General features: G+C 52.1%; 2 protein-coding genes across 2 annotated transcripts in view; one reads left to right on the top strand and one right to left on the bottom strand.

The window, feature by feature from the left end:
- Positions 1–89: 89 nt before the first annotated feature.
- On the bottom strand, positions 90–8622 carry AAMDC (adipogenesis associated Mth938 domain containing). The gene is made up of 4 exons (XM_038761902.1): positions 8540–8622; positions 2772–2922; positions 517–612; positions 90–380 (listed from the first exon to the last, which is right to left on the bottom strand). Exons 2-4 carry the CDS (start codon positions 2901–2903, stop codon positions 240–242), a joined length of 369 nt encoding a protein of 122 aa, XP_038617830.1. The 5' UTR covers positions 2904–2922; positions 8540–8622; the 3' UTR covers positions 90–239.
- Positions 8345–12282, top strand: part of RSF1 (remodeling and spacing factor 1) — a 34439-nt gene continuing 30501 nt past the window's right edge. Inside the window, exons 1-3 of the mRNA XM_038761680.1 lie at positions 8345–8364; positions 8610–8740; positions 9086–9265. Of these exons, the coding sequence (XP_038617608.1) occupies positions 8345–8364; positions 8610–8740; positions 9086–9265 (331 nt within the window). The remainder of the gene's footprint in view (positions 8365–8609; positions 8741–9085; positions 9266–12282) is intronic.

Raw genomic sequence — 12282 nt, forward strand, 5'->3', positions numbered from 1 at the left:
GGCCGGGCTCCGGACCCCGGGGCTCCCACGGGTGCTGGCCAGGCCCGGCCCAGTCCGGCGTGAGAAAAGAAGACACGGAGGCCAGCGGGGTTTGGGCACGGCGGAGTCGTGTTTACAGCTTGGTAAGGGGGGCTCGTTACCACGCGCACACACACACACACACAAACGGTCCCGACGGGGCCCGTGATCTTTCCGTCACCGCCACGGGGCCCTCCCGGGCTCCCCTCGGCCGCCGGCCCTCAGCAGGTGGAGTGGAAGACGCCCCCGACGCGGACCCCCCGGGCCGCCAGGGCGTTGTACTCCCGCACCGCCCGCTCCGTCTGGAGGACCCGCACGTCGATCCCGCGGGCCCGGAGGTAGTCCAGCGTGGAGGCCGGCACCTGGCCCACGGGCGGGAGGGCCGGTGGGACGAGGGGAGCGGCGGGGGCGGGCCGCCCACCCTCCCTCCCTCCCTCCCTCCCCCGGATGCCGGAGAAGCAGAGCGGTCCCACCCGGGGCGGGGGGCCTCCCACTCACCTTCAAGGCCTCGCTCATCCCTCGGCCGATCACGAGGGTCTGGACGCCCTTGCTGACCACCTCCTCCAGGTCGGCGGGCTGCACGCCGGGGGAGTGCTGGAAGGAGGAGGCCATCACCCCCGAGGCGGGCGGGCCGCCCACCCGGGCCCTTCCCCTCCAACCGGCCCCGTCGGACGGGGTGGGGGACGGACCCCTGTCCCCCACCCCTCCGACCTCTCTGGCCTGGGGGTTAGGGGGATCCGGCGGGGAGCATCCTCCCTCTCCCACCCCCTCAGAGCGGCTGAGGCCATTTTCCCCTCCCCTGGGCCGTTCGGGCTTTTAAAATTTCATTTATAACGGCATTTATCAAGCGCTTACTACGTGCAGAGCACTGTTGTAAGCGCCGGGGAGGTCACAAGGTGATCACGTTGTCCCACGGGGCAGGGGCCATCTCTATATGTTGCCAACTTGGACTTCCCAAGCGCTTAGTGCAGTGCTCTGCACACAGTAAGCGCTCAATAAATACTATTGATTGATGATTCCCAGGCGCTTAGTACAGTGCTCTGCACACAGTAAGCGCTCAATAAATACGACTGAGTGAATGAACGAATGAACAGGGGTTCAAATCCCGGCTCCGCCAATTGCCAGCTGTGCGACTTTGGGCAAGTCACTTCTCTGTGCCTCAGTTCCCCCATCTGGAAAATGGGGATTAAAACTGTGAGCCCCCCGTGGGACAACCTGATCACCTTGTAACCTCCCCAGCGCTTAGAACGGTGCTGGGCACATAGTAAGCGCTTAATAAATGCCATTATTATTATTATAAAGCACAGGCCTGGGAGTCAGAAGGTCATGGGTTCTAATCCTGCCTCCCGGCTCCACCACCTTCTAGACTGTGAGCCCACTGTTGGGTAGGAACCGTCTCTATATGTGCCAACTTGTACTTCCCAAGCGCTTAGTCCAGTGCTCTGCACACAGTAAGCGCTCAATAAATACAAGTGAATGAATGAATGAATGCTGTGTGTAACCTGGGGCAAGCCACTTCTCTGGGCCTCAGTTCCCTCCTCTGTAAAATGGGGACTGAGACCGTGAGCCCGCCGTGGGACAACCTGATCACCCTGTAACCTCCCCAGCGCTTAGAACAGTGCTTGGCACATAGTAAGCGCTTAATAAATGCCATTATTATTATTATACAGCACAGGCCTGGGACTCAGAAGGTCGTGGGTTCTAATCCTGGCTCCCAGCTCCTCCACCTGTCTGCTGTGTGTGATTTGCGGCAAGTCACTTGATTTCTCTGGGCCTCAGTTCCCTCCTCTGTAAAATGGGGACTGAGACCGTGAGCCCCCCATGGGACAACCTGATCACCTTGTAACCTCCCCAGCGCTTAGAACAGTGCTTGGCACATAGTAAGCGCTTAATAAATGCCATTATTATTATTATACAGCACAGGCCTGGGACTCAGAAGGTCGTGGGTTCTAATCCTGGCTCCCGGCTCCTCCACCTGTCTGCTGTGTGTGATTTGGGGCAAGCCACTTGACTTCTCTGGGCCTCAGTTCCCTCCTCTGTAAAATGGGGACTGAGACCGTGAGCCCCCAGTGGGACAGGGACCGTGTCCAACCCGATTTCGCCTGCGTCTGCCCCGGCGCTTAGTACAGCGCCCGAAGCAGAGTAAGTGCTTAATAGATACCGGGATTATTATTATTATTATTATTATTATTATTATTATTATTATTATTGAAAGCTGGAGCCTGTGGCTGTGCGGGGAAGGGAAGGTGGGTTTCGAGGCAACTGAGAGGGACGGGCCGCGGGGTAGCCGGGGCCCAACTGGGGGGCGTTTATTCATTCATTGAATCGTATTTACTGAGCGCTTACTGTGTGCAGAGCACTGTACTAAGCGCTTGGGAAGTCCAAGGTGGCAACATATAGAGACGGTCCCTACCCAACAGCGGGCTTACAGTCTAATAATAATAATAATGATGGCATTTATTAAGCGCTTACTATGTGCAAAGCACTGTTCTAAGCGCTGGGAGGATACAAGGTGATGAGGTTGTCCCACGGGGGGCTCCCAGTCTTCACCCCCATTTTCCAGATGAGGGAGCTGAGGCCCAGAGAAGTGAAGCGACTTGCCCAAAGTCACCCGGCTGACAAGTGGCGGGGCCGGGATTTGAACCCACGACCTCCGACTCCAAAGCCCGGGCTCTTTCCCACCGAGCCACGCTGCTTCTCTAAGTCTAGAAGGGGGAGAGGGGGGTGGGTGCCCCCCGTCCCGCGCCGCTCACCTCCGTCCCGGTCTCTCGCCAGTCCCAGGTCCTGCTGCCGCCGGGCCACAGCTTGCAGTCCTTGTAGGTGGCCGGGCAGCCCCGCACGGCCATCCGCCCCCAGGACACGGAAGCGATTTCCGGAGAAGTCATCCTCGGGACCCGGACCCACCTGGAACACGGGATCGGCCCACCCGTCGGTCCACGGTATTTACTGAGCGCCTTGGCTCAGTACCCATCCACTTGGGTGCGTACTCAAATGCCATCATTATTAAACGTATTAAGCACATCATCTATTGCCAATTTGTACTTCCCAAGTGCTTAGTACAGTGCTCTGCACATAGTAAGCGCTCAATAAATACAATTGATGATGATGATGATCTATTAATGTACCCATCCACTTGGGTGTTCACTCAAATGCCATCATTATTAAATACGTTATGTATTAAAGTACCCATCTACTTGGGTGCATACTCAAACGCCATCATTATTAAATACATTATGTATTAATGTACCCATCCACTTGGGTGTCTACTCAAATGCCATCATTATTAAATACATTATGTATTAACATACCCATCTACTTGGGTGCGTACTCAAATGCCATCATTATTAAATACATTATGTATTAACATACCCATCTACTTGGGTGCATACTCAAATGACATCATTATTAAATACATTATGTATTAATGTACCCATCCACTTGGGTGCGTACTCAAATGCCATCATTATTAAATACATTATGTATTAACGTATCCATCTACTTGGGTGTGTACTCAAATGCCATCATTATTAAATACGTTATGTATTAAAGTACCCATCTACTTGGGTGCATACTCAAATGCCATCATCATTAAATACGTTATGTATTAACGTACCCATCTACTTGGGTGTGTACTCAAACACCATCATTATTAAATACATTATGTGTTAACGTACCCATCCGCTTGGGTGCATACTCAAATGCCATCATTATTAAATACGTTATGTATTAACGTATCCATCTACTTGGGTGCATACTCAAATGCCATCATTATTAAGTACGTTATGTATTAACGTATCCATCTACTTGGGTGCATACTCAAATGCCATCATTATTAAATACGTTATGTATTAACGTATCCATCTACTTGGGTGCATACTCAAATGCCATCATTATTAAGTACGTTATGTATTAACGTATCCATCTACTTGGGTGCATACTCAAATGCCATCATTATTAAATACGTTATGTATTAACGTATCCATCTACTTGGGTGCATACTAAAATGCCATCATCATTAAATACGTTATGTATTAACGTATCCATCTACTTGGGTGCATACTCAAATGACATCATTATTAAATACGTTATGTATTAATGTACCCATCTACTTGGGTGTGTACTCAAATGCCATCATTATTAAATACATTATGTGTTAACGTACCCATCCACTTGGGTGCATACTCAAATGCCATCATTATTAAATACATTATGTATTAATGTACCCATCTACTTGGGTGCATACTCAAATGCCATCATTATTAAATACGTTATGTATTAAAGTACCCATCTACTTGGGTGCATACTCAAATGCCATCATCATTAAATACGTTATGTATTAACGTACCCATCTACTTGGGTGTGTACTCAAACACCATCATTATTAAATACATTATGTGTTAACGTACCCATCCGCTTGGGTGCATACTCAAATGCCATCATTATTAAATACGTTATGTATTAACGTATCCATCTACTTGGGTGCATACTCAAATGCCATCATTATTAAGTACGTTATGTATTAACGTATCCATCTACTTGGGTGCATACTCAAATGCCATCATTATTAAATACGTTATGTATTAACGTATCCATCTACTTGGGTGCATACTCAAATGCCATCATTATTAAGTACGTTATGTATTAACGTATCCATCTACTTGGGTGCATACTCAAATGCCATCATTATTAAATACGTTATGTATTAACGTATCCATCTACTTGGGTGCATACTAAAATGCCATCATCATTAAATACGTTATGTATTAACGTATCCATCTACTTGGGTGCATACTCAAATGACATCATTATTAAATACGTTATGTATTAATGTACCCATCTACTTGGGTGTGTACTCAAATGCCATCATTATTAAATACATTATGTGTTAACGTACCCATCCACTTGGGTGCATACTCAAATGCCATCATTATTAAATACATTATGTATTAATGTACCCATCTACTTGGGTGCATACTCAAATGCCATCATCATTAAATACACTATGTATTAATGTACCCATCTACTTGGGTGTGTACTCAAATGCCATCATCATTAAATACGTTATGTATTAACGTACCCATCTACTTGGGTGTGTACTCAAACGCCATCATTATTAAATACATTATGTGTTAACGTACCCATCCACTTGGGTGCATACTCAAATGACATCATTATTAAATACGTTATGTATTAATGTACCCATCTACTTGGGTGTGTACTCAAATGCCATCATTATTAAATACATTATGTATTAATGTACCCATCTACTTGGGTGCGTACTCAAATGACATCATTATTAAATACATTATGTATTAACGTACCCATCTACTTGGGTGCGTACTCAAATGCCATCATCATTAAATACGTTATGTATTAACGTACCCATCTACTTGGGTGCGTACTCAAATGCCATCATCATTAAATACATTATGTATTAATGTACCCATCCACTTGGGTGCGTACTCAAATGCCATCATTATTAAATACATTATGTATTAATGTACCCATCCACTTGGGTGCCTACTCAAATGCCATCGTTATTAAATACATTATGTATTAATGTACCCATCTACTTGGGTGCATACTCAAATGCCATCATGTATTAATGTACCCATCTACTTGGGTGCATACTCAAATGCCATCATCATTAAAAACGTTATGTATTAACGTACCCATCTACTTGGGTGCGTACTCAAATGCCATCATCATTAAATACATTATGTATTAATGTACCCATCCACTTGGGTGCTTACTCAAACGCCATCATTATTAAATACATTATGTATTAATGTACCCATCCACTTGGGTGCATACTCAAATGCCATCATTATTAAATACATTATGTATTAACGTACCCATCCACTTGGGTGCGTACTCAAATGCCATCATCATTAAATACATTATGTATTAATGTACCCATCTACATGGGTGCATACTCAAATGCCATCATCATTAAATACGTTATGTATTAACGTACCCATCTACTTGGGTGCGTACTCAAATGCCATCATTATTAAATACATTATGTATTAACGTACCCATCCACTTGGGTGTGTACTCAAATGCCATCATTATTAAATACATTATGTATTAATGTATCCATCTACTTGGGTGCATACTCAAATACCATCATTATTAAATACATTATGTATTAATGTATCCATCCACTTGGGTGTGTACTCAAATGCCATCACTATTAAATACATTATGTATTAATGTACCCATCTACTTGGGTGCGTACTCAAATGCCATCATCATTAAATACATTATGTATTAATGTACCCATCTACTTGGGTGCATACTCAAATGCCATCATCATTAAATACGTTATGTATTAACGTACCCATCTACTTGGGTGCGTACTCAAATGCCATCATTATTAAATACATTATGTATTAATGTACCCATCTACTTGGGTGCATACTCAAATGCCATCACTATTAAATACATTATGTATTAATGTACCCATCTACTTGGGTGCGTACTCAAATGCCATCATCATTAAATACATTATGTATTAATGTACCCATCTACTTGGGTGCATACTCAAATACCATCATTATTAAACACATTATGTGTTAATGTACCCATCCACCCATCCACTTGGGTGCGTACTCAAGTGCCCTCATTATTAAATGTATTAAATACATTATGTATTAATGTACCCATCCACTTGGGTGCGTACCCAAATGCCATCATTATTAAATGTATTAAGTAAATTATGTATTAATGTGCCCATCCACTTGGGTGCGTACTCAAATGACATCATTATTAAATACGTTATGTATTAATGCACCCATCTACTTGGGTGCCTACTCAAATGCCATCATTATTAAATACATTATGTATTAATGTACCCATCCACTTGGGTGCATACTCAAATGCCATCATTATTAAATGTATTAAATACATTATGTATTAATGTATTATTATTAGAGAGGCAGCATGGCTCAGTGGAAAGAGCCCGGGCTTTGGAGTCACAGGTCATGGGTTCAAATCCCGGCTCCGCCAACTGTCAGCTGCGTGACTTTGGGCAAGTCACTTCACTTCTTTGGGCCTCAGTTCCCTCATCTGTAAATGGGGACTGACTGTGAGCCCCACGTGGGACAACCTGATCATGTTATTTCCCCCCAGCGCTTAGAACAGTGCTTTGCACATAGTAAGTGCTTAATAAATGCCATTATTATTATTATTATTATTATTATTATTATTATTATTATTCTCTGGGCCTCACTTTTCTCATCTGTAAAATGGGGATTAGGACTGTGAGCTCCATGTGGGACAGGGACCATGTCCAACATGATTACCTTGTATCTACCCCAACGCTTAGAACAATTATTAATTATTATTATAATTAACAATAATTATTACTAGAAGTCTGATAACCTTGTATCTCCCCCCACGCTTACAACAGTGCTTGGCACATAGTAAGCGCTTCACAAATACCAACATTATTATTATTATTATTAGTCTGATGACCTTGTATCTCCCCCCGCGCTTAGAACAGTGCTTGGCACATAGTAAGCGCTTCACAAATACCAACATTATCATTAGTATTATTATTAGAAGTCTGATGTCCTTATATCTCCCCCCGTGGTTAGAACAGTGCTTGGCACATAGTAAGCGCTTCACAAATACCAACATTATTATTATTAGTCTGATGTCCTTGTATCTCACCCAGCGCTTAGAACAGTGCTTGGCACATAGTAAGTGCTTCACAAATACCAACATTATTATTATTATTATTAGTCTGATGACGTTGTATCTCCCCCCAGCGCTTACAACAGTGCTTGGCACATAGTAAGCGCTTCACAAATACCAACATTATTATTATTATTATTAGCCTGATGTCCTTGTATCTCCCCCCGCGCTTAGAACAGTGCTCGGCACATAGTAAGCGCTTCACAAATACCAACATTATTATTATTATTATTAGTGTCTGATGTCCTTGTATCTCCCTCAGCGCTTAGAACAGTGCTCGGCACATAGTAAGCGCTTCACAAATACCAACATTATTATTATTATTATAAGTCTGATGACCTTGCATCTTCCCCAGTGCTTAGAACAGTGCTTGGCACATAGTAAGCGCTTCACAAATGCCAACATTATTATTATTAGTCTGATGTCCTTGTATCTCCCCCTGCGCTTAGAACAGTGCTTGGCACATATAGTAAGCGCTTCACAAATACCAACATTATTATTATTAGTCTCCTAGACCGTGAGCCCGCCGTTGGGTTGGGGCCGTCTCTGTAGGTCGCCAACTTGGACTTCCCAAGCGCTTAGTGCAGTGCTCTGCACACAGTGAGCGCTCAATAAATAGGACCGAATGACTATTATCAGTATCATGTAGTGGTGCTAAGCAGGCCCCGGAAGTCCGGGTGGGCGCTTGACATTGAGCAACACTGAGGCCTTGACCCCCCCCCCCTCCTGGGGGCGTCTCTTGGGTAGTCAGTCCCAGGGCCCCCTCCCCCCCCCCCGCAGTGGGCTGTGTAGTGGCCGCCCCCGCCCCCGCCCGGCTCACCAGGACCGGCCCCAACCGCGCTCCGCCTCCGGGTTTTCCCGCGCGCCCTGAGTCCCGATCCCGGATCCAGCTCCGGCCCCTCCCATTGGCTGACGGGAGCCCCCCGCCCCCTCCTATTGGTCGACGGAGGGGGCGCCGAGCCCCCGCCCCCTCCCATTGGTCGACGGGCCGCCGAGGCCCCGCCCCCGTCCCCTTCTATTGGTCGGCGCGCCCCGCCCCCTCGCGTGGACGCGCGCCGAGGCCCCGCCCCCCGATCTTGTTTTCATTCTCCTGGCCGCACGAGGCGCGGAGGGAGGGAGGGGGGGCCGCTCCGTCTCTCGGTCCCCCTTCTCGACTGCTCCCCGACGGTGCATTGTGGGATCGTGGAGCGCCGGCGGCCGTCCGTCCCGGCTCCCCCGCGCCCCCTGCCGGCCGCCGCGCGGCCTCGCACCGCCCTCCCTCTCCCTGTCCTCCTCCTCCTCCTCCTCCTTCTCCTCCGGTCCAAGATGGCGTCGGCGTCGGCGGCGGCGGCGGCGGGTCTCCCCCCCCCGCCCCCGCCCCCGCCCCCTTGCCCCGCGGGCTGCCCCGGCTCCCGCCCCGGCTCCCGCCCCGGCTCCTGCCCCAACTTCGCCGTGGTCTGCTCCTTCCTGGAGCGCTACGGGCCGCTGCTCGACCTGCCCGAGCTGCCCTTCCCGGAGCTGGAGCGGGTGCTGCAGGCGCCCACCCCGGACGCCGGACACGGCGAGGGTAGGCGGCGGCCGCGGCGGCGGGGAGGGGAGGGGCAGGGGCGGATACGGGATACGGGGCTGTGTGTGTGTGTATGTGTGTGTTCCCGTGGGGTTGGGGGGGGGGGCCCGCAGGTTCGGCCCGTCCCGTCCCGTCCCGCGCCGCGCCTCCTTCCCCGCCCGGGGGGTGCAGCAGCCCCTCCCCTTTCCCCCCCTCCCCCATCCCGGCCCGGGGGGGGGGGGCCGGGGGCAGGAGGGAGGGAGGGGGCTCGGCGGGGGGGGGGAGGAGGAGGAGGAGGAGGAGGCGGCGACGGCGGGCGGCGCTTGTCCCCCGGCCCCTGCGCGCATGCGCCGCCCGGCCCCACTGAAACTTCCTGCCCCCGACACCCCCCCCCCCCACACACACACACACACCCCGCGCGCCCCTCGCAGGGCCCCCCCCAATCCCGGCCTCCCCCGCGACGGGGCCCCCATCCCGGCCTCCCCCGCGCCCCACAGAGGACCCCCCCCATCCCGGCATCCTCCGCGCCCCTGGCAGGGCCCCCCATTCCCGGCATCCCCCGCGACGGGCCCCCATCCCGGCCCCCCCCCCGCACTCCTCTCAGAGGACCCCCTATCCCGGCACCCCCCGTGCCCCTCACGGAGCCCCCTTCCCGGCATCCCCCGCGACGGGACCCCCCCTCCCCGACCCCCCCGTGCCCCTCATAGGGCCCCCATCCCAGCATCCCCCGCGCCCCTCACAGAGCCCCCCTTCCCGACACCCCCCCGCGCCCCTCACCGAGCCCCCTTCCCGGCATCCCCCGCGATAGGAGCCCCCCTCCCCGCCCCGCGCCCCTCAGAGGGCCCCCCATCCCGGCATCCCCCGCGCCCCTCACAGAGCCCCCTTCCCGGCATCCCCCGCGAGGGGACCCCCCCCCCCCAATCCCCTCCCGTGCCCCACACACAGCCCCCATCCCGGCCCCCCCCCCCCGCGCCCCTCAGAGGGCCCCCCCATCCCGGCCCCCTCTGCGCCCCTCAGAGGGCCCCCCATCCCGGCCTCCCCCGCGCCCCTCACAGGTCCCCCCATCCCGGCCCCGTCTGCACCCCTCAGTGGGCCCCCATCACGGCATCACCCATGCCCCTCAGTGGGCCCCCATCCCAGCATCGCCCACGCCCCTCAGAGGACCCCCCCCATCCCAGCATCCCCCACTCCCCTCAGAGGGCCCCCCATCCCGGCCTCCCCCGCGCCCCTCAGATGGCCCCCCATCCCGGCATCCCCCACGCCCCTCAAGGCCCCCTCCCCCCAGAGGCCCAGCTGACAGCCCCCCCCTTTCCCCTCGCCCTGACCAGGCCCCCCCAAGTCCCCAGACACACCGGCCACCACCCTCTCCCCTCGCCCTGACCAGGCCCCCCCAAGTCCCCAGACACACCGGCCACCACCCTCTCCCCTCGCCCTGACCAGGCCCCCCCAAGTCCCCAGACACACCTGCCACCCCCCTCTTCCAGGCAGTCCCCCCAGTGTTTGACAGCTCCCTCCCGCCCCCACCAGCCATGACCCGGGGGTCTGCCTGCCTGCCTGCCGACCACCCCGCTCTGAGGAAAAACACAGACTTGAGTCTGGAATTTGAGTGGCGCAAGTTGGAAGGGAGCGAAGGCCTTCCGCAGGCCCCAGGTTTGTGGGAAAACCGGGCCGTAGCTGACAGATCCCTGCTGGACACGGACTGTCCGAGGGCCTTCGGCAGTCCCCAGATTTGTGGGAAAGCCGGGCATTACCCGACAGATCCCTGCTGGACACGGACTGTCCGAGGGCCTTCGGCAGTCCCCAGATTTGTGGGAAAGCCGGGCATTACCCGACAGATCCCTGCTGGACACGGACTGCCCGAGGGAAGGATGATGCCCGGTCAGGCCAAGCTTGATGGTCAGTAGCGTCGTGGCCCGCCTGGGCTAGTGGACGATCAGTGTGGTTCAGCGGTGAAACCAAATCAGAGCGAGAGGACGGGGCGGCGGAGGCTTCCCGGTTCTCACCCGGGACCTTCAGTGCCCCCCTCCTCTCCCTTTCAGAGCAAGAAACGACTCTTCCTCGGAGATGATGCCACGATAATAGCGGTGGTTATTGTTGTAGTGATGTGGTATTTGTTAAGCGGTTCCTCCGTGCCCAGCGTCATACCAAGCCGTGGGGTAGATAGAGGATAATCGGGTCAGACCCGATGTGCATCCCACGTGGCGCTCACAGTTTAAACTGGAGGGAGATCGGGTACCGAATCCCCATTTTGCAGGTGAGGGAATGGAGGCCCAGAGAAGTAGAACGACTTGCCCGAAGGCAGCGTCTTCCTCATCGGTGGTGTTCACTGAACGCTTATCGAGTGCACGGCACCGGACAAAGCACTTGGGAGGCTACAGAACAACAGAGCTGATAGGCACATTCCCCATTCACCGTTTGACCCGCGTCCTCCGATTCCCAGACCCTGGGCCCTTTCCACGAGGCCACTGGGCAGGGATCCACCAGTAGTGTCAATTTGAGGGCCTGGCAAGTGGAAAGAACGTAGTAATTAATAATAATAGTGGTATTTTTAAGTGCTTACTGTGGGCCCAAGCACTTTGCTGAGCACTGGGGTAGATGCCAAACAGTCTGACAACATAGTGGGCTCACAGTCTGAGGGAGAGGGACGCCCGCGTTATCTCATCCCCAGTTTTAAAGGTGAGGAAACTGAGGCTCAGAGAAGTTAATTGACTTTCCTGGGTAAACAGAACAACAGAGCTGATAGGCACATTCCCCATTCACTGTTTGACCCGCGTCCTCCGATTCCCAGACTTTGGGCTCTTTCCACGAGGCCACCGGGCAGGGATCCACCAGTAGTGTCAATTTGAGGGCCTGGCAAGTGGAAAGAACATAGTAATAATAATAGTGATATTTTTAAGTGCTCACTGTGGGCCCAAGCACTTTGCTAAGCACTGGGGTAGATACCAAACAGTCTGACAACATAGTGGGCTCACAGTCTGAGGGAGAGGGACGCCCGCGTATCTCATCCCCAGTTTTAAAGGTGAGGAAACTGAGGCTCA

The sequence above is a fragment of the Tachyglossus aculeatus genome, chromosome 20 (assembly GCF_015852505.1).
Source record: "Tachyglossus aculeatus isolate mTacAcu1 chromosome 20, mTacAcu1.pri, whole genome shotgun sequence".
In the NCBI taxonomy this organism is placed as follows: domain Eukaryota; kingdom Metazoa; phylum Chordata; class Mammalia; order Monotremata; family Tachyglossidae; genus Tachyglossus; species Tachyglossus aculeatus.